Below are 21,422 nucleotides of genomic sequence, written 5' to 3'. Positions count from 1 at the left end.
ACAGTCAGTGGTGAAGGCTCAAATAAAATTTCTGTTAATAGAAGAGAAACAGGTTAGTTTGTGTTAGTTACTCAGCACTGTAATTCTGTGCCCTTCGTAGCAAATGTAAAATTCTTGTGTGCTTTTCTACCCTCTGAGATTCAGGGCAAATTTCGTCTTTATCGAAGCCTCCCTGTTTCCCCAAGCTACCTGTAAGTCCCCGAGCTCCAGATTGAGAAGCCCCAACCACACAACGCCAGATGTGGCTTTTGCTCGTGATGCGGTCTATGTCCACGCTGGACTCGTTTCCACTGGCCCCCCCAGCAAGCTCTCTGGGATACTTCTAACTCCTTTGTTAATGTGTCAGACGTGGACCATTGAGGCAGCTGCTGTATCCTGACGTGGAACCATTTTGGTGTCTCTGCTCTCCTCCTGCCTTAGGCTTCTTGTGCCCCCTCAGCTGAGAGGATCTAATTGCTTGGTTTGTTACAGTCCAAAAGGGAGCATCTCTGTTGATCGGCCTGCATCTTGTGCACTGATCCTGGGACTCCGCGGTAGCTGCAGGGGAGGCAGGGTCAGTATTGTACAGGACACCAGGCTTTGAACTTTAAGGAGGAGACACTTTGAGCTCTCAGCCTGCGAGTTATGCATAGTTGTACTCAAACCCCCCAACACCAATTTCTTTCATTCTTCTGGTCTCTACTCCCAAGAAACTCCCTCTTCTTTCAGACCTAAGGCCACATCTGTTTGAGTCTCCATCTCCTTCTTAAGGACTGTCCGTGAGGATCAATTCCCCTGTGAAGCCAGGAGCATATGGAGTCAGGACTTGAGCTGTACCGAGCAGTGATTCTAAGCCTCTCTTGCCTTCCTACTGTTCCCAAGAAACATGACACATTGCTTTCCACTCAGGTATTCCGCGGGGTGTGGCCGCAGCACCCTGTCCCTCACACACCGGTCACTGGCTTAGAAGATGGCTGTGACCTCAGCATTTCTCCCCCCTGTGAATATGGTTCCACCAAATGGATCGTGAGTACTAGGGTAGAAAAAAGAAAATGCCAAAAGAAAAAAAGAAGAAAGCAAATGCCTGAACCACCTTTTTACTTTATTTAACAAAACCACAGATTACAAATAAAATTGTTTTTTTGAGTACCTGTTTATGTTTATTCCCTTGCAGTTAGAACTGTCTGTTGTGAATAGGATGAGAGAACAGTCTCAAATATTCAGAACATTTAAAATGCAGTTTTAAAACCGTGATTGATAGCTTCCTGGATAGATGGCTCTGGATTGACATAGATCCAAAACTTCCTCTTTCTTCCCCTTCGCATTTCTTATTTTAAATTGTAATTTTAGAACTACTTCAAAATATGGAAAGTAAAATCACATAAGTGATATCTATGTACTTCACAAACCTTGACTTTTATTATTGGTTTGAACTTAAAAAGAAAATATTAGGGGTGCCTGGGTGGCTCAGTTGGTTAAACCTCCACATCGGGCTCCCTGCTCAGTGGGAGGTTCGCTTCTCCCTCTGCCCCTCCCCCTGCTCACGCTTTCTCTCTCTCTCTCTCATAAATAAGTAGAATCTTTTAAAAAAAAAAGAGAAAATATTATAAAAATGCATGTGATGAGCACTGGGCATTATATGCAACTGATACATTATTGAACGCTACATCTGAAACTAATGATGTACTATATGTTGGCTAATTGAATTTAAATTTAAAAAAAGATTATAAATATGCATCTGAAGTACAGCCCCTTCCCAGATACAACTTTCTTCTGAAGTTCATATGTTTCTTCTCTGCATGTGTTTTTATACTTTCAATATATGTGTATCTATACATGACAATATTATAGTATATTTTGGGAAATTTTTTAAAATTTATGTTGTTTACTCTTTATAGTCTTTCAGATAGCTTTCTTTTAGTCAGTATTGCATTTTGAGATGAATCCATGTTGAATCATAGAGATTTAGTTAATTTCATGCATTTCTGTATTATTTCAGTGTTAGAATTTATTATACCATTTTATGCAGTTTTCTTTGCACGGGCATACAGGTTTCCAGTTGATAGTGTTGTACGGAGTACTCTTGGTCTCCTTGTGCAAATGTGATTTTTTTTTTTTTTTAACTAGATGTATACACCTGGGACTTTAATGCCTGAATCTGATAGTCTTCTTGTCTTTTAGTAGGGAAATGTAACCTATTTTCATTTAGCATAGTGATTATTTTGGAATAATTTCTGTCGCCTTTTTTGGTGTGTGTATGTGTTTTCTTTGTCCTTTTTCCCCCTTCTTTCCTGTTTTCTGTTGAATCTTCATATTTTTTCATTTTAATGATTGAATAGTCATTCATTGTAATTCTGCATTTTAGTGTTGCCCGTAAGTTTTTAATATGCCTCCTCGACTTGACAAAGTCTACAGTGAATTCTTATTTCCACCGTCCGCCGTCACGCAGGACCTTGGAAGTTTGCGTGCTGATCCCTGTCTTCCCTGTGTCTCCATCTTGTTTCGTGCCAGCGTCATCTTTACCGTCAGGCCTTGCTCTTTGCCGTGCTCACTTCTGATCTGTGAAATCCCGTCTTCCCTTTGAGGCTCTGTTGCCTTCTCCTGGAGCAGTTTTTTGCTGTGAAGGCTCAACTTTTAGTCTCTGTTTGAGAATCATTTAATTGGTCTTTAAGCTTGAATAGTATTTAAGTGGGGCATAGAATTCTAGATTAAGTTCTTTTTCTTCAGCACTTTGAAGGTTCATTCCAGAGAAGTCCGCTGCAGTCCAGTTTTTGCTGATTTGTAGGTAATCATTTTTGTTCCGGGTAATTTTTAAGTTGCATTTAAAAATAAAACAGTTGTGTGCCTGGGTAGTCATCTATTTTTAGTGATCTCATTCAGGACTTGCAAGCCTTTGGTCTGAGAGTTTACATATTTCATTAGTTCAGGAAAGTACTGGGCCATCATCTGCTCGACTCTGTCCTCTCTTCCTCCCTCTACTGGTAGACACGTGTTAGACAGTCCCCGTCTCCACTAGCCTCTCTTCCGGATTTGTGCCTCTTTCTCTCGCTCCTCTGCATTCCTCTGATTCACTCTCCCTTTCATTTGTCTCTACTCTGCTGTTCCATCCATCTATTGAGTTTTTAGTGTAAAGGACTGTATGGCATTTATTTCTGAAGGTTTACTGCTTGTCTTTTTTTTTTCCTCATAGCATAGGAACATTATGGGGTTTTTTTTTCCTCCATGATCTAGATATGACCGTTACCTCCAAACTTAACCATTTACTTTCAGCCACATCTGTGAGGTCATACCTCTGGGAATAATTATTAAATCTACGTTAAATCTCTTCTTTAAAAACAAAATGGTTTGTTTGGTGTTCTAGGTAAGCATCCGAACTAGTATTGCTGGGTGGGGTCATCTCAGGTGATGTGTCTTCCTCAAGTAAAAGGAAGATTCTAAAAGGACTTAAGTGTAAGCTAACATCCTCTTTTTTGTTGTTAGCTTTTATTTTATTTTATTTATTTTTAATGATTCTTTATTATATTATGTTAGTCACCATACAGTACATCCCCGGTTTCCGATGTAAAGTTCGATGATTCATTAGTTGTGTATAACACCCAGTGCACCATGCAATACGTGCCCTCCTTACTACCCATCACCAGTCTATCCCATTCCCCCACCCCCCTCCCCTCTGAGGCCCTCAGTTTGTTTCTCATAACATCCTCTTTTCTGAGTAATGTTTTGGGGAGGAGGCCTCACCTTATAGTGAGGCATCAGTGGCGATGGACTCGGTTCCATGTAGCATTTCTGTGTGTCTTTATTGTGGGGGGACTGGTTCTGCTTTTGTTTAGTTTGCTGCGTTGCCAGAACCAGACGTCAGTCCTTTTTTTCTTTGAATCTTTTTTTTGAAGCTTTCTGATGCTGCTTTATTGAAAAGATGAAAGAAATGTGCTGAGATGGGTGTTTTGCTTGTGCCTTCTAACCCCTCTGTAATTGTGGGGTGATACAGACCCCCCCCCCCCCCCCCCGGCGCAGACAGTCTGTTCCTCCCTGGGCTCTGGCTTTGAAGGTCCTGATAGAACCACAGAGCAGTTGCTTTGGAAACATTATATTCTAAACTGTCTTGTTTTTCTTTCCCTTCAGGCTTTCCTAAAATAGAAATGTTATTGTGGCGAAATAGGATTTGGAAAAACACTTAAAAGACCTGGTAGTTGAATATTGAACTTTATTTTTTTTTTTAATTGTTTACCAAAGTACTTAAAAAAATATTTACTAGAATTCTGCTTTTTCTCATTTAACAGAGGTACAGAGAAATTGAAACATCTGGTGAGATTAATACTTCTCAGAAAGACCTGATCGTTGCCTTAAAGTACTTCTCACTCTTAGTTCCCTTGCAACTGAGATTCCTTGCTCAGAAGGAAACTTTTCTCAGGGAGTGGAAGCACCCCACTCAGTTATTTCCTCTCAGTTTATCTGACACTGCCCTGAGAGAATGCCTTATATTGGGCAAATGGAGAAAGGGTGCAGCCCAGACAGCCTTCCCCTCTCTTCCCCAGCAGAAGAGGGAGGATTACCTTCCAATAGAGCGCAAGCTTCAGAGTTACTCCAAAGCCAGGCCTGACTTCTCTAAACTGACTCTGCAAACTTTTGGTAACTTGGCCTTGCAGCTGGTATAACAAGGAACATGTCCCTGAACCAAAGCAGACTTAATCTGCAAAACAAGAGTCAGTAGGTAGGCTGGAGAGGTCTTTTTATTTTATTTTTTTAAGATTTTATTTATTTATTTGAGAGAGAATGAGAAAGAGAGAGCATGAGAGGGGGCGGGTCAGAGGGGGAAGCAGACTGCCTGCTGAGCAGGGAGCCTGGTGCAGGACTTGATCCTGGGTCTCTAGGATCATGATCTGAGCCAAAGGCAGATGCTTAACCAACTGAGCCACCCAGGTGTCCTGGAGAAATCTCTTTAAATTATGCAAAGGATGCCCTGGCCGGGGCCTCGGTACACAGCAGGAGCAACACCACTTCAGGCCTAATCATGGGCCTTCATGCGTGAGCAGCAGAAATAGCAAACATCCGGCTACAATCACAGCAAAGACTTATATAGTGCCTCCTTATGCCGGGTACTGAGCTAACTCCTTTACTCTTCCTTGGACTGTCGCCGCCCTTTCTGCCAAGGGAGAGTTCCCGGGTCGGCCTGGGATTTGGGTCTGTGCCTCAAACCATTGTACAGTACGGCATCGAGATGCTGAGTCTTGGCTTGAGGTTTTCCTCTCCTTAGCCACTGACACCCCATGAAGTATAAAATGAGCATTTCTTGCTGGGTGTGTGGCAGCTACTTAGCAGAAGCCACTCCTCAGGAGGCCTGAGAAGTGAGAGAAAAGGACTGCCAGCATAAGAGGGTTCAGGGTTCGGGGGAAAATGCCAGACATCCCTGTTTCAGCTTGGGCTGAGGACAAGCTGTTCCTTTGTGCTTTGTTCTAAAGACTTCTCTAGTGTACAGAGCCTGTCCTTATGACTTAACCAAGAGTATTCTACTCAGCAGGAGCCCAGGGGTGTTCCTGGTCATAAGGAAAACAAAACAAAACACTTCTGGAGGTTGTGCGTGTGAAATTAATTTAATGGGCGTCCTGAGGGTCTGGACATGAAAGATCTGAAATGCAAAGCCGCGTGCTTTGACCTGACCCTGTTCCATACTAGCACAGCCAAGAGCAGCTAGCTACACCCTGGAAGAACTAGATAATTTCAGTTTTGGAGCAGCTGATGGTGAGTTTTAAACCCACCATCTGCCGAAGTAACGATGCAGGTAGAAGTCTACTTCTCCTCGGATTTCTTCATGGATAGAGTACCCCCAGTGTGCTCTTGAATTATGAGGGTTCAGAAACAAAGAAGGGCAGAGGAGCATGGTACTCCCGTTTGAGAATGCAGTTAAACTGAGAGCCAGAATTCCTGGGTTCTGGTCCCAGCGGTGCCTTTGGGGCATCCGTATCACTTCTCATCTCTGTTTTCTTTTTAAAAACATGGGCTTGTATCAAGTCTTAAAAATTCACACTTGGGCATTCACATAGAAACAGTAAAAGCTGTGAAACTGTCAACCCCCCACATACTTGGTGTTATTTGGAAATGTCCCTGGGGTCCTCTTCTAGATACAATTTGAATTCCAGTATGGACAGTCTCTTCTCATTATCTTTTATTGGATGGATGTCTGCGTGGGGGTAATAACCACACAGCTCACCAGGCCCTTATCACTAAAAGCAGCCAGCCCTTTTGGAAAAGGGTTATCCTGTGGCTCTGACATCTTGAGATATGGGGGTGAAAGGCTGATAATGGCCACCCAACATGACATTCTTCTGCTTGTTCTTTAAATGTTAAATGACCTTGTTTCTTGAATTCCAGAAACTGCCCTGGAAATGGTTATCACACTAAAGGTTCTACCTCGTTTGTGGCTAAATGTGGTGTTAGATGAGAAGTCATCTCTCACCATTAGAAATGATTCACTCACTGAGCTGCGTCATGCAGACCTAACTGTGATAGTCGCCTAACTTCTTTTCTTTAAATGAAAAGATGCATGAAGCAACCTTTGGTTATTGAATTTGTCCCATAAGAAGGGAAAGCTTCTAGGTCAGCTTTAATTCTAGCGCTTTCCGTGCTCCTGGCCTAATTAAAGTTTGCTTTACTCCAGGAAGGAGAAAGCGCGTATGTTTTGCAGGGTGCTGTTTGTATTTTGATTACTTGGGAATAGCCAGGTAGAGTAAATAATGCACGTTTGTTGCTCTTGGAGTCGCTGGTGGTGTACAGAACTGTGTAGGTGGTGTCAAGCTTCTGTCGTGGCCTCCAGTTTCATTGAGGTACAGTCCTGTACACTTTTTTTTTTTTTTAAGATTTTATTTATTCGACAGAGATAGAGACAGCCAGCGAGAGAGGGAACACAAGCAGGGGGAGTGGGAGAGGAAGAAGCAGGCTCATAGCAGAGGAGCCTGATGTGGGGCTCGATCCCGTAACGCCGGGATCACGCCCTGAGCCGAAGGCAGACGCTTAACCGCTGTGCCACCCAGGCGCCCCAGTCCTGTACACTCTTGAGCTGATTCCCAGGAGCCCAAGGTGGAGAGACCTATCCTTACTTTCAGTGTCTCACCTTTGTCCAGCCTCCTGGGCCCTCTTGCTTTGCAATGTCTGCAGCAGAATGTTGAATTTCTGGGGACTGACCAGAGCTGCTTTCTGGAAGCAAGCCAGGCCCAAGCCCTGAAGGGAAATGGTAGCCAAGGTGACTGTGACTAGAGCGTTGTCTCCACTGATGTGTTCCTAGGGTGTTGAAAGGAAGAGCCTTGCAGAGCCTATGCTGTTTCCCTCTTATGGGGGATGGAGGGAGCAGAACCTTCTGCTACTGGCCCATTTTATAGAGAATTGATGAGAGTCTTGATGAATAAACTTTAACTCAGGGGCTTGGTCCTTGTGTGTTAAATTATTCTATCCCTTCTGAAGCTGAGGCTCTTTGAGAATTCAACTTTCCATGTCCCCCCAGTATGACATTTGATGGAGACTGGTTTTTCCATCTTGTGAACAGAATTCAGATGAATATTGTCAAATTCAAGTTTCATTAAAATACTTTGTGTTTTTTCAGGTTCTCCATTTGCAAAGCAGAAATGATATCGTTTTGGGTTTGTTTTTTGTTTTAGGGGGTTTTTTGGCTATGAATAATATATTAGGCCTCTATTTGCAGGGGGGCGGGGGTGCAAAAAGCAGGGCCTCAAACTCTTTGTCATTAGTTTGGCAAATATTCAGCACCTCTTGTGTACAGGTCCCCGTGCTGGGTTCTGTGGAAGCAGGAGCCACAGGCCCCACCAATAGGAGCTTCCGACAAGCTTAAAACAGACCCTTTAACAAAGGGCTGAGAGGCAGCATATGAGCAGATAGGTACAAGCCATGGCAGGCTGAGCTTAGAGGAAGGAGGACAGACTCCAGGCTGGAGTGCCCAAGCAAGCAGCCATGAAGAAAAGGATTTTAGGGGCGCCTGGGTGGCTCATTTGGTGAAGTATCCGACTCTTGGTTTTGGCTCAGGTCATAATCTCAGGGTTGTGAGATCGAGTCCCATGTCGGGCTCCATGCTCAGTGAGGAGTCTGCTTGAGGATTTTCTCTCTCTCTCTGCTCTCTCTCTCTCTAAAATAAATCTTTTTTTAAAAAAAGGAAAAGAGAAATTTAAGCAAACTTTGAAGGATAGGATTTTAAGAGCTAGAGATGGTGGTATCTGGGTGTAGGCAGCATTCCAGTTGAAAAAAATAAGCTAATGGTCATTGTTAACACTTGTTGTGTTTATCCTATGTTCTAGGTTGGGTAGGATAAGCATTTGTACACTCCTCCATCTCATTTACTTCTCACGGCAGCCTGAAGAGGCAGGACTGCAATTTTTATCTTATTTGGGGAGTGAAGAAACTGAGATGTATAGAGAGGTGTACAGACCTTTGTCTAAGGTCACCGAGCTCAATGCGGGATGCTAGGAATTAGTCATTCTGGCTAGTGCCCAAACTAGCCCAAACGGCTCTTTGCACTTGGCCACTGTGAGGTGGGTGAGGAATGAAAGGGGGCCCATCTCACTGTAGGTCAGGGAGCAGTGGAGGAATGTGAATGCTGCGCCTAGGGTTTAGGATTGGCTTGAAGGCACTGGGAGTCCCTGAAGGGTCTGAAACACAGAACTCAGAGGTTTGCCCCAGTGCAAGTGCTGAGTGGCAGCGGTGAGGGAGGGTGGGTTGCCCTGGGGGCTGCGGCAAGCCTCTCCTAGGAGAAGAGGGTGGTGGGCTCACGGCCCTGAAGTGGGGCTGGATGAAAGCTTCTCGCTTGTGTACCTGCTTTATGCTTCAAGTATTGGGGACATTCACCCCCCAAGACCTGGAGCTCTTTAGCCTCCAGAAGTCCTGGGTGTTTTAGATACAAATGTCTTTTTTTTCCCCATTTACAGGAAGAGGGACAGATGGAATTTTAAGGTAATTAGCTTAAGGAGCAAAGCAATCCAACCTGGATGCCTTCTGAAAGACATTTTAAAAGAAAGGCCTGTGTTAGTCTGTTCTGCTAGAGTTAGCAGATCCTTCCTCAGCTCCCTTGCCCCTCTCCCACCAAGGTAGGAGTTCGTGACTGCAGTCATCTGTACTTCTGCACACACAACCAGCCGTCCCATCCTAAAACTGGCAAAGCAAACCGACCCAGAGTGTCTCAGGACACAATAAACTAAAATAGCTGGAAAACCATGATGGTAGGTCCTAGAATTTTAAATTCGTTAAGATGCTAAAATTTCAAAAAGCATGTCTAATGAGGAAAATCATGGTTAATAAGTTTTTAATTTTGCCACGTAAGGCTATCATTTTAAATAAAGGTATCTTTTAAATTGCTAAATTTATCTTCATGAAGTACTTTGCTATATTGTCCTTACTTTTTATCATTTGCAGTAGTCGTATGAAAATTTCCCCAAGAACCATTCGTTCCCTGTCCATATCCTCTAGCCACAGAAGATAATTCACTGGTTCTCTCATTGGGGTAGAAGGAAGGGCGGGGGAGACTACACTCTCTTCTCTCCACCTCAGGTCTTCTGAGGGCACACATGCTAGGACCCCCCACTCCCAACCCCACTTTGGGTTCAGGCTTTTTATCTCGATTTTTGGGACTCGGGATGGGTCTGCATATGGGGTGCCTAACCTGACTTGGGAGTACAACATTGTCCAAAAGGACGACGTACCTTCTAATGAATGACCTGAGGGTGTTTCAAAGATAGTGAAGTATAGCATAGTTTGTGTGTGGTCTTTTTTAAAAGTCTTAACTTAGAAATTGTAGAAACCTAGAACCTTTAGAGATCATTTAGTCCAACCTCATCTTTTTACATGAAAACACCCAAGACCTGGGGAAGTTAGCGGGCTTGGCCTCAGGTCTTGGGCCTCCGTGGACGACAGCAGCCTGACTCTCCCCAGCTCCCTGGCCTTCTGCTTGCTAATGCGAACTCGTCATCACAAAACGATGCCTCCCTCACGTGTACTCCAAACCCCTGTGCTGGTCTTTGCCTTGAAAACCATGTCGACGCTTAATGCTTTTTTATGTATAGAAGATGACAAAGCCAGAAGGCAAACCACAGAAAGGAAGTTAATAGAAGAAAAAGCAGTTTCTAAGAAGGGCGTTCATTGAGAGTGCAACGGCCACACCCGCTGTGGCATTTCTGAGGTCAGACTGGAAGTTTAACCGTTTGTCTTCAGGCCCTGCTAATCCCTTTGCTGCTTAGCCAGCATGAAACCCACTCCTAGTTGCAGATTGGAAGTACCTTGAGAGCTTTGTGAAAGGCCCCTCAAGATTCTGGTTTAATGATCTGGGGCGAGGCCAGGCGTGAGCAGGTTTCGGAAGCTCCCCAGGTGATTCTGTTATGCAACTAGAGTGGGAACCACAGCTTTCAGCCAGTGGTTTACAAACTTAGCTGCATCGAAGTCACCTGTAAAACAGCCTGTTGCCACGCTGCTGGGCTTTGCATCCAGAAAAAAAAATTTTTTTTTTTAAGATTTTATTTATTTATTTGACAGAAGGAGAGACGGCCAACAAGAGAGGGAGCACAAGCAGGGGGAGTAGGAGAGGAAGAAGCAGGCTTCCTGCTGAGCAGGGAGCCGGATGTGGGTCTCGATCCCAGGACCCTGGGATCAAGCCCTGGGCCGAAGGCAGACGCTTAACGACTGAGCCACCCAGGCACCCCTGCGTCCAGAAATTTCTGATTCAGAAGGTCTAGGGTAGGGCTTGAGATTTTGTGTTTCTAACAAATTCATGGGTGATACTGATGCTGCTGGATTGGGAACCACCCCCGTAAACCACAGTATTCAGTTCTCAGAGGCTCTGTGATCATGACTCTGAGGCCCTACCTTGAGGTCTGCCCCCAGAGTTTTGATTCTGGGGTAGGCTGAAGAATTTCCGTGTCTTAGAAGTTCCCATGTGATGTTAATGCAGCTGGACTGGGGAACACACTTTGAGACCCAGGGCCAGCTTTTTATGTTGGATACCAAGTGAGATCAGGCACAAGGCAGGCCGCCTCAGGTTTCTCCCCATCTATAGAGTGCCAGTTGGCCCCCAGAGAGAAAGTCACCAGGAAAACTCAAGATCACCGTAGGCTTTGGGAGGAAGCAGGAAGCTACAGTGTACATGGACAAGTAATAGCACGCTGTCCTAGGTGTTTGTCTAGGACAGAGCGTCGATGTGCACAGGTGTTCAAATTAAACCTTCTCCCTGGACTGAAACAGTGGGTCCTTAAGTCTCATCTAGGCCAGGTGTCCTCACTGTGGACAAAGGAAACCAGAGAGAGCTGGTGATACTGCAGGTCTCTCACCTAGAGCTTGCATGCCCCCGGATTCTGGGGTCCTTTCTGTGCCACTGCAGAGTTCTGCCACCCAGCAGATGACATGGCAACAGGAGATAATGAAGGCGAGGCTGATTAAGTTATCCTAGGTTGTACAGCAGTGGTTCTTGAAGTGTGGTCTCTGGACCAGCAGCATCGGAATCACCTGGAAATTTGTTAGAAATATGAATTCTTGGGGCGCCTGGGTGGCACAGCGGTTAAGTGTCTGCCTTCGGCTCAGGGCGTGATCCCGGCGTTCTGGGATCGAGCCCCACATCAGGCTCCTCCGCTATGAGCCTGCTTCTTCCTCTCCCACTCCCCCTGCTTGTGGTCCCTTTCTCGCTGGCTGTCTCTATCTCTGTCAAATAAATAAATAAAATCTTTAAAAAAAAAAAAAAAGAAATATGAATTCTTGGACCCCACTCAGAAACACTCCCCAGCAATCCTGTTTCCACATGCCCTTGAGGGGATTCTGGGACCCCATGCTCAAGGTTGAGAAGGGCTGGTTTAGGGAAGGGCTGAATTTGTGAAGGTGCGATCTTCCCTGAGACTGCTTGTGGGACCCGAGCCTGCCATCAGGTTGGTCGGGGCCTTGTGACAGCCTAGGGAATTGAGAATTCTGGAGAGAGCCAGCTTGGTAAGGCAGCGCCCTGGAGTAACCGTCCACCCCTTGTGAAATGGAGACTGCCCGGTATTCACACTCCCTGTCATCGTGATTTTTTGCTGAGGAGCAAAGATCAAACTTGCCTCAGCCAGCCCAAGGTCAATTGTCATAGATTCTGAAACTAATGAAGTCTTATTGAATAGGGCTTTCCGTATTTCTGATACTGTTGGTGATTGGCATTTTCTTTTTTTTTTTTTTAGTTAGTGACAGGAGTATGGGAAGGCAGATACAACTTCTTCTGTCAAGGCACACGCAGCGCAGGAGAAGCAGATATGAAGGTATGGTCACACTCTTTTTTAAATAGTGTTTTTTTTTTTTTAATAAATTTTACAAAAGACAAAATGGTTCATATCCTCACTGCCCAAGGTAATTCCTGTTGACATTTTTTAAAAACCTATGTATCCACATGGTGTGAAAATTTGAACAACATGAGACATGTAAGATGAAAACTAAAGTTTCATTTAATAAAAGTTAAGTCCTGTTAAGTTTCCAGGAAGAGGCGCCTGGCTGGCTCAGTCAGTGGAGTGTGCGACTCTTAATCTTGGGGTTGTGAGTTTGATCCCCACAGTGGGTGTAGGGATTACTTAAAAATAAAATCTTGGGAAAAAAAATTTTTTTTTAAGTTTTCACGGGGAAAAAACTACATGCATTTGTCAGCATTTCTATAAACAGGATCGTAAGAATAACGTCTTAACGCTGTAATCATTCCTCAGAGTGCTCTCTGACAGTGGTCTTTAGATTCTGACCTCCACTCTGAGCGTTTTGTTTTAAATAAAAGCTGCTGCTTTAAGTTCAGACGGGCAGTCATTTCCTTAGAACTGTGTGACATATTTAACTGGGCAGGGACCTGACACGAAAAGTTCTGATTCCTTTTCTTCTTTGCCTCTTATCCTGGCACCTGCCCCCACACCAGTCCCTGAAATCAGAAGTGTCTCTCAGAAGGTTTTTCTGTGCTCATGGCTCCGCAGGCCCTTCCAGAGGGAATAGGCAGGCTTCAGGGTTTTTGGAACTTTGATCCTCCTGTTTTTGTTAGTCTTGAAAGATGTCAGCGCAGCTTTTAAAATTTTCCCTGTCGTGATTGCAAACCTCCTCCGACTCCCCCCCCCCAGTATTCTTCAGTTAGAGACACTCTCAGCATGACCAGAGCTCCCAGCTGCTGAAGGACTTTAGGAGCCAGTGGGGTGCTCAGGCTTCAAGTGAGCCTGGGATTCTGGGATGTTAGTAAAACACGCCAGGGGTGGTATTCCAGAGAGACATTGATGATCTCTTCCTCTTAGATTATCCGCGTCCTCTGGTGGTACTATTTCTCCAAGCTCATTGAGTTCATGGACACCTTCTTCTTCATCTTACGGAAGAACAACCACCAGATCACGGTCCTACACGTCTACCACCACGTCTCCATGCTGAACATCTGGTGGTTTGTGATGAACTGGGTCCCCTGCGGCCACTGTAAGTCTTACACCGACTGGGGGGCCTGGGAACAGGTGTGAGCGGAGAGGCAGAACTGAAACCGAGGCTTTTGGAGAAGGTGCTATTTCTATGGATTTCTAGGTCAAGAACTCTGTGTCCGAGTTGCTCTAATGATAGTTTGTGCGGCCTGTGTACTCAGTAAGCTGACAAACCCTTTTTCTGTCTGACTTGGCAAGGTGAGGGAAATACCAGATTCCCAGCCTGGGGCATCTAGGGAAATAGGGATCGTGTCCTCTGTCATAGAGGACGGCTGTTCCAGGTTATTTCTAGTCCTGTTTCTCGACAATTTGGAAGATGTTTGACTGAGAGGGGCAGGCCAGAAAGGTGGAACCACACCACTTAGGGAGTCCCAGGGAACAAGACTAATGATGAAGTACAGCTTTAGCTGAAGAGCACAGGAGGAAGTCTGCACATATGCTAATATAATGGGCCTGCCATGTTCCGTGAAGCACGGTTAACAGGGCATCTTCAACGGCAAGCACCGAGATTGGAAGTAAATTCCCAAAGACAGATGTATGTCGTTTTTAGAGGTCTCTCATAATTTTCAGAGATTAAGTTGTTTCCTTTAGGTTTAGCTTGGGAATTCTAACAAATGTCCTGATCAGAATTTCTGTCATCTAGCACTGATGAATTTGAGAAATTTTGGGTCTGTTCACGTGTTTTTTTTCACTAGGGTAGCACTGTCCTAGATTAACCTGGCCCACCAAGATTCACGCAGTCATAGAATTTTAGAGCTAGAAAGGTGACTCGCCAAACCCAGCTCCCTGTGGTTTGGGAGGAAACTGAGAATAGTAGAAGGTCTGTAGAGCTCGGGTTCCAGGCCCCCCCCTCATGTTTTTTCCCCGCCATCACACCTCATGGCTCTGGATTATACGACTTAACTTTCTAATAGAAACAGTGTCTCTTTACATTTTCAAAGAATTCGTAGGATGGCAGATGTAACTAGCCCCACTGGGCCCAAAAGAAACAACCAGGACCTGGATGTGACTTGTCCAAGGTCACACAGCCAGTTACTGTGATAGCCAGAAGTAGAAACTCCCTCCCTAACCTTGTGCACCTCCGACTGTGCGTGGGAACGCTGGCGAGCTCTGTTGGGTTGCCCGCTGTGGGGGAGAGGGACAGAGAGTCTAAAACAAGAACTGGTTTATCTCTAAGGAACTGGACTCTGGATTGTATTATTGAAAAACATATATGGTCTCAGCACTGCAGTCCTGGGGAATACTAAGGAGGCCAAGGCCTCTTCCAACTTCAGCAGATGTGTGAGGCAGCCAGCTTTGACCCTACTGCCCGTCAGTATCTTCCCCAGGCCTTCAGCACAGCAGCCGGAAGCACTCGGGCACGGAAGGAAAAGCAGCTCCCTCCGGGAGTTAATGGGGTCTGGCAACAAAGCCGTGAGGTGGTCTCCTGACTCTTGTGTTAGATGCCTGCCTGGCAGTTCCAGCTGACCCTGGCCTTAAAGCATCCCAGTGGCTGCCTGCCCCCATGGAAACGGAATTCGGAGTCCCGGTCCACACGGTGCTTGCCAGCCCCCAATTGAATGCATGTGTTTTTCACATTTGAAAAGAGCCTTGTCATGTGTAAAACACTGATGCTCCCTCCTTCCCAAATCCCCTCTGTTCTTCAGCTTACTTTGGTGCCACACTTAACAGCTTCATCCATGTCCTCATGTACTCGTACTACGGCCTGTCTTCCGTCCCCTCCATGCGTCCATACCTCTGGTGGAAGAAGTACATCACTCAGGGGCAGCTGGTGAGTAACGCGGCCTCTCGCGCCGGGACTTCTTCCTGGCTGGACTTATTGTTATCTCATAGTATCTAGAATGGGCCTTTCCCACCCTGTCTCTTTTGATCCGATTAAACTACTTGCAACAGGCGGAACAGAGGATTTTCTTACTGTTAATCGATGAGGAAACTATGCCTGTGGGCACACAGCTAGTTGGGCTGTAGAATGGGGACAAGAATCTAATTTCCTGACTTCAAGTTCAGTCCTTTGCCCTTAGTTTGTGCACAAAGCATGTGTTCCCTGTGTGTGTTTTCTAATTATAATCCAGAATCCAAAGTGACCACTGTGTCCTGTGTTCCCGGGAGTTTTAGAAGGAGCCGTGGGGTAGCAGGAGTCCCGGGTGCTTGTAGCTATTAGGCAGCGAGGATGTCAGTGAGAGGGGCCGGTGACCTCTCAGCCCCCATGCAGCCAAGCCCCTGTTGGCGAGGATGGCATCCACTATGCTTCAGATGACAGCCTCCTTCCCGAGGTTTACCTCGCCAGGGCCACCCAGCAGCTGTTGGCACTTGGTGATTATGTCCTCCCTTCCTTTCTGAAGCTTCCTTGACTTGTCAGGGTATGACAGACACCTGTTTTTGTCCCCTTGTGAATTCTTTCATGAACTAATTATTATTACTACTGATGTAAAACACTGACATTTGTTGAGTGTATTCCGTGTCAGGCCCTCATGCTAAGTAAGCAGGTTTACGCGGACTATTCCAGTAGCCTGATTTCATGTTGTTATCCCCATTCTGTGGATGAGGACACTGAGGCAGTAGTCCCAAGCCAGCTGACGGAGGGGTTTAGACATTGAAGCCTTAGCCCTAGCCTTGCCTTAAAAACATATTTTTCTGAAGAAACCAAGCTAATTCCAACCTTTCCAAGTCAGTTGTGATTTTTCAATATTTAAAAATAACAGTCTGGAAAAAAAAATCTGAGAAGATAGTCTGAGCTACTTATGTGTTTGACGTTTCATTATCACCTCTTTGCCAGCTGTTCTCTAGTCCTTGTTAATTTTTTTTCACCCACCTGTGAGGAAGGATAATTGTTCTCTAACCTTCTTGTTACACTTGAGAAGTGATGGGGAGATTGATTTATACCACACAGCCATGGTCCTGCAAAAGCAGACTTTAAAAGAACAGACTGGGGAAGTTGGTTTCCCATTAAGCTGTGCCCTTCGAGGTAGAAGATTGCACCCAGTTTGCCTAGATTTATTTTAAGCACCACTCCTAGTTATTCCTTAGCCTAGAACACTTACCTTAAAAAAGAGGAGAAAGGAGAAAAAAACAAAACAGTTCTACAGAGAAACCCTGGGGGCTGGGCCGGAAATCAGTGGGCAGAACGCTGCCCCCTACTGTTGTTACTCCTCTTGAAGACTCGCCCTTCAGTAGCCACACCTCGTTTTAACACCTTTCCCGTTTCTCCAAGCAGTTGCACCTACTTTTCAAGATTTATTCATCAAAAAAAAAAAAAAAAGATTTATTCCTCAGAAATAATCTGGACTTAGCATTATATCTTGATAGAAGTTTAAATCTGTTGACCAGCCTTCTTCAAACCAAAAGGGTCCATGGATAAGAAATAGGAAAAGTTGGGGCACCTGGGTGGCTCAGTCAGTTAAGTATCCAGCTCTTGGCTTCAGCTCAGGTCATGACCTTAGGGTTGTGGGATCCAGCCCTGCTCCATGCTCAGTGGGGAGTCTGCTTGAGGACTCTCCCTCATCATCTGCCTCCCCCTTCTCACACTCTCTCTCTCAGGTAAATAAATCTTGTAAAAAAAGAGAGAGAGAGAAATAAGAATTGTACATCCCACAGCGACCTCACTGGTTCTCTTTAAGCATACATCCCACACCTTTCCTTTCTCCCTTAAAAATGTAAAGCAAACAAAAAAAAATATTTTGCATCTCTCTGTACAGGGTCCCTAAAGTTTGTGTGTTGGGGGGGTTAAGTTTTCCCTTGTTCCCCAGCTTCATTGAGCTGTGCTGGACCTGTAACGTTGTGCGAAGTGTGCGGCGTACCGATCAGGCCCATGTGTGCACTGTGACAGTAAAGCTCAGCTCACATCCACTGTCACTCTACGTAGCTATAGGGTTTTTTCTTTCGATGAGAACTTTTAAGATCTACTCTTCGCACTTTCACGTATATCGTATAGAATTGTTAACTATTCTCTGAATTTTAGAGAAGGTGGTTTAAGTAGGAGGAGGGGAGAGAAGAGTATATATGACAAAGGCACTTATGTAGTTTAGGAGAAATTTATGCATAAATGAATGCTTGGTGTTTATGAAGGGACTTGGCCTCCAGAAAGGCCTGTAAGCGTTCGTTCATGGACTCGGCGTGCTGGATGGAGAGCCCATCTGGCGTGGCCCCTTGTCCGTGGGCTGCGGCTGCGCCGCTCATCTGGGTCCCCTCTCTCCCACCAGCTGCAGTTTGTGCTGACAATCATCCAGACCAGCTGCGGGGTCATCTGGCCGTGTACGTTCCCTCTCGGGTGGCTGTACTTCCAGATTGGATACATGATCTCTCTGATTGCTCTCTTCACAAACTTCTACATTCAGGTAAGTCTCACTCTTCCAGAGCAGTTGGGACTTGTGGCCTTTTCAGCAAAGGCCCTCCTCTGTTCTTTTAAGGGGGACGACCTGTAGAACCCCTGCTGCGTGCCAGGCGGTGGGCTTTAGTCACAGTGACAGGGCAGCCCCTGCCTTTGGGAGGGGGACTACTGCCAACATAGGAGATGCTGAAATCTGTCCAAAACCTCCAGAGTTCTAGATCTCCGGCAGGGGAGCTTGGGATTCATGTGGGAAAGCAGAGCTGTTCGGCAGGCTCTGTGTTGCTTTGCTCACAGCCTACTGCAGACGTGATGGGTGAGTTCAGTCAGCAGTCTCCCAGCCCTGCTGCCCTGAGCTCTGGGACTGCATTAAATGTCTGAAGAAATGTCCAGGGACACCTGGGTGGCTCAGTCCGTTAAGCATCTGCCTTCAGCTCAGGTCATGATCCCAGGGTCCTGAGATTGAGGCCCGCATTGGGCTCCTTGCTCAGCGGAGAGCCTGCCACTCCCCCTGCCTGCTTTGCCTGCTGCTTCCCCTGCTTGTGCACGCGCTCTCTCTCTGACAAATAAAATCCTTAAAAAAATTTAAAAAATAAAATGTCCATCACAGCCCTCAGCTGTGTAGTTTGTCCCAGTTTCCTCACACCTCCATTGCTCATGTTTGGGGGCCCCATTCGTTCCCAAGAGCATGATGTGAGGTCAGTTTCACTCACAGAAGGGTCCAGTTAGGGCGGATGGTCTCCAGTGGCTCACTTGGCGTCTCAGCATTACACCTGGATGAGGTGTGCCTGCTCCGTGGGCAGTGTCCAGTCCCGGGCAGCACCGGAGGTCAGGGGCCAGGGCAGAGGCCACGGATGTGGCGGCAGTGAAGTCCAGTTGGTTGAGCAGCGCTCTGGGGGTGTCGCCGCATTGCCGTCCGTGCGCACCTGCACCTTTCATCCCACACCCCGGGACGGGGCGGCCTGTTCCCGTGAGCTCGCGGACTGCCTCGAGAGCGGTGTGTGCCCCACTTTGGGACACTTATCAGGCGTGAGGGAGGATGAAGGATAACCTGACAAAACTGAAATCACAGTATTTTAACTGCTTACGGCAGCGTAGCACTTTGTGCGCACGGGCCAAAGCAGTTGCTGAAGTCACAAGCAAATTCCGAAGATGGGAGATGGGAGTGATGGGAGAGGTACCCCGGGGGGGAAGCCGGCGCGGCCGCGGAGCCCCGATCCTCTGCCGTCCAGACACAGAGGAGGCACAGCCACGTGAAGTATAGTTTGAATTTTCTACTTCATTTCTAGAACAGCATTTACACTGCAGCCCACGCCCCCGTGAGCTTCCCTCAGGCTACGCCTCAGGAAAGGAGCAGTGATTGAAGCCAGTGGCAAAAACCGTCCCCAGGGCTGCTCGACCGCAGGTGGCATTGGGTGCTGACAGGAGTCTAGGCTTAGAGCTGGGGAAGCGGGGCCCCCCACCCGCCAGCAGAGCCCCCGCTCACACGGTCCGTCTGCCCTGATGCATTTCAGACGTACAATAAGAAGGGGGCCTCGCGGAGGAAAGAGTACCTGAAGGACCACCAGAACGGGTCCGTGGCTGCTGTGAACGGACACACCAACAGCTTTTCTCCCCCGGAAAATAATGTGAAGCCGAGGAAGCAACGGAAGGATTGAAGCCGAAGAGTTGAAAACCTCCAGAACCCGTCGTCTGATTGTAAGCACAGTATGAGTTGTGCCCGATGCTCGTTAACAGCTGCTGTAACTAGTCCGGCCTACAATAGCGTGATTCATGTAGGACCTCTTGCATCAGTTCAAAACCCCTAGAAAATGTATAAGATTATACACGTAGGCATAAGATTTTTAACATTTCTGGGCTCTCACCGACCCCTGCGCTAGACTGTGGAGGGCGTATTATTGTAGTATACGACACTGCTGTTGCCTTATTAGTTATAACATGATAGGTGCTGAATTGTGATTTACAATTTAAAAACACTGTAATCCAGACTCTTTTTTTTTTTTTTTTTTTTACCGTAGATCATGCATGTGATTGTAACTTTGTACAATGTTGTTACGGTAGAGAAACACACATGCCTTAAAATTTAAAAAGCAGGGCCCAAAGCTTATTAATTTAAATTAGGATATGTTTCAAGTTTTTATTCATTTTTAATAGCTCTGTTTAGAAAAAAAAAATCAAAGACCGTGATTTACGAAACTAGCGTGCGACACATAATTTCAAGTGACTTGTACATGTGAAATCAGAAACGGCTCCTTCAGTTTTATAATACTGGCTTTAAATCAGGCAGGCTCAAATCTAGTGGGAGGTCAGTTTAACTTTTTAACAGATCTTATTTTTTTATTTTGAGTGCCACTATTGATAATGTAAAAAGGGGGGGCTCTAAAGCAGTCTTGATGAAACCTAAATATATATTCTTTGTCTTCAAGATTTTAGAAAGTATGTAGGATGGGTAGGACATTTAAAATTTCTGAAGTGCTAAGTGTTTTTATACAGGAAATAATGTCCACTTTGCTTTCCACTCTGAGAGAGAGAATGTATACTTTTCAAAAGAGATAATTGAATATTTGCCATTTGACAGAATCCCATAGACGAGCGATGGGGAACTGGTTGCCAGGGTCCAAATTTGGATTGGTTTCTGTACTGCTGTCTGTTTTGACACAAACTTCTTTTACAATGTGCCTAGCTTATAAAAATGGATAAAGGGGGGGAAAGGGACCTTAAAAAAAAATTAAGGTAAAGTTAAACAGATAGCTACAACATAAGAGAACTGGGAAATTGGATAGAGATAATTTGTTTAGTGTAATAGTACCTGTAATTTTCTTTTTCTGCTTAGACTCTAAAGATTTGTGTAGAACTGCTTATTTAAAAATGAGACTGCTTATCATAAAATCACGTCTGTCACCCTTGAGGCAGTGGTCGAACAGAAAAGGACTATTGTGCGTGTCATTTTAAAGTGTTGAAATTTCGTCTCTGAATTCCTTCTCCATTGGGAGAAAAAACAGTCATTGAACCACTCGTGACACATCTTAGAAGGTCATCGACAATGTATAAACTAATTGTTGCTTTGATATTTATGTAAATATCAGTTTATCATGCTTTAATTTTGCACATTCATATTATAGGGAGCCGATTGGTTCTCTTATTAGTCTTGTGGGTTTTCTGTTTGGAAGGAGTCACAGCATCTGTTTACATTTACCTTATCAAATCTAGAATGTGTATATTTGTAAATGTATGTCTTCCTAGGTACTAGTGTGCAAATGTCTTGACATATTTCAATACAGAAACTGTAACATTCGATAGTGTGCTGTCAAAGTATGCTTTAGCCCATCTGGATATACCCACACTGTTAAGTAATGTCTAAACATTAATCAGTAAAACTTTTTTGATTACCTATGCTCACGTGTTACATTGTTGATATGCTGCCAATTCGGACACTGGAGAAAAGTCCACTCTGTGCACCTTCTAGGAACTCACCCCAATAGATGTAGATAATTCAGTTGGAAAGGGTATTCTGTAGCTCAGCTCACATGAGGGGGGTCCCCACATAGTAAGACGTGGTGGTAGTTCCACCCTATTGGTTTCCTCTCTGCCTTTTTCTGGTACCCCAACCAAAGGTCCCAGCTTTCCAAATATACCCCTTCTTCCTCTTTTCTCCCCTCCCCACACCTTCAGGCTGTTAGTTA

At 45.5% G+C, this 21,422-nt stretch overlaps 1 protein-coding gene across 3 annotated transcripts in view; it reads left to right on the top strand.

Moving 5' to 3' along the window:
• Positions 1-21,133, top strand: part of ELOVL5 (ELOVL fatty acid elongase 5) — a 71,113-nt gene extending 49,980 nt beyond the window's left edge. For all 3 annotated transcript variants that reach the window (XM_040643580.1, XM_040643581.1, XM_008691774.2), the window contains exons 4-8: positions 12,168-12,245; positions 13,245-13,416; positions 15,062-15,186; positions 17,615-17,749; positions 19,254-21,133. In XM_040643580.1, coding sequence (XP_040499514.1) covers positions 12,168-12,245; positions 13,245-13,416; positions 15,062-15,186; positions 17,615-17,749; positions 19,254-19,397 — 654 coding nt within the window. In that variant the 3' untranslated portion in view covers positions 19,398-21,133. The remainder of the gene's footprint in view (positions 1-12,167; positions 12,246-13,244; positions 13,417-15,061; positions 15,187-17,614; positions 17,750-19,253) is intronic.
• The last annotated feature ends 289 nt before the right edge of the window (positions 21,134-21,422 follow it).

This window comes from Ursus maritimus, unplaced genomic scaffold (genome assembly GCF_017311325.1).
Source record: "Ursus maritimus isolate PB19 unplaced genomic scaffold, ASM1731132v1 scaffold_29, whole genome shotgun sequence".
Taxonomy (NCBI): Eukaryota; Metazoa; Chordata; class Mammalia; order Carnivora; family Ursidae; genus Ursus; species Ursus maritimus.
The sequence above is the reverse complement of the archived record's forward strand: the minus strand, read 5'-3'. Positions and strand labels throughout refer to the sequence as shown.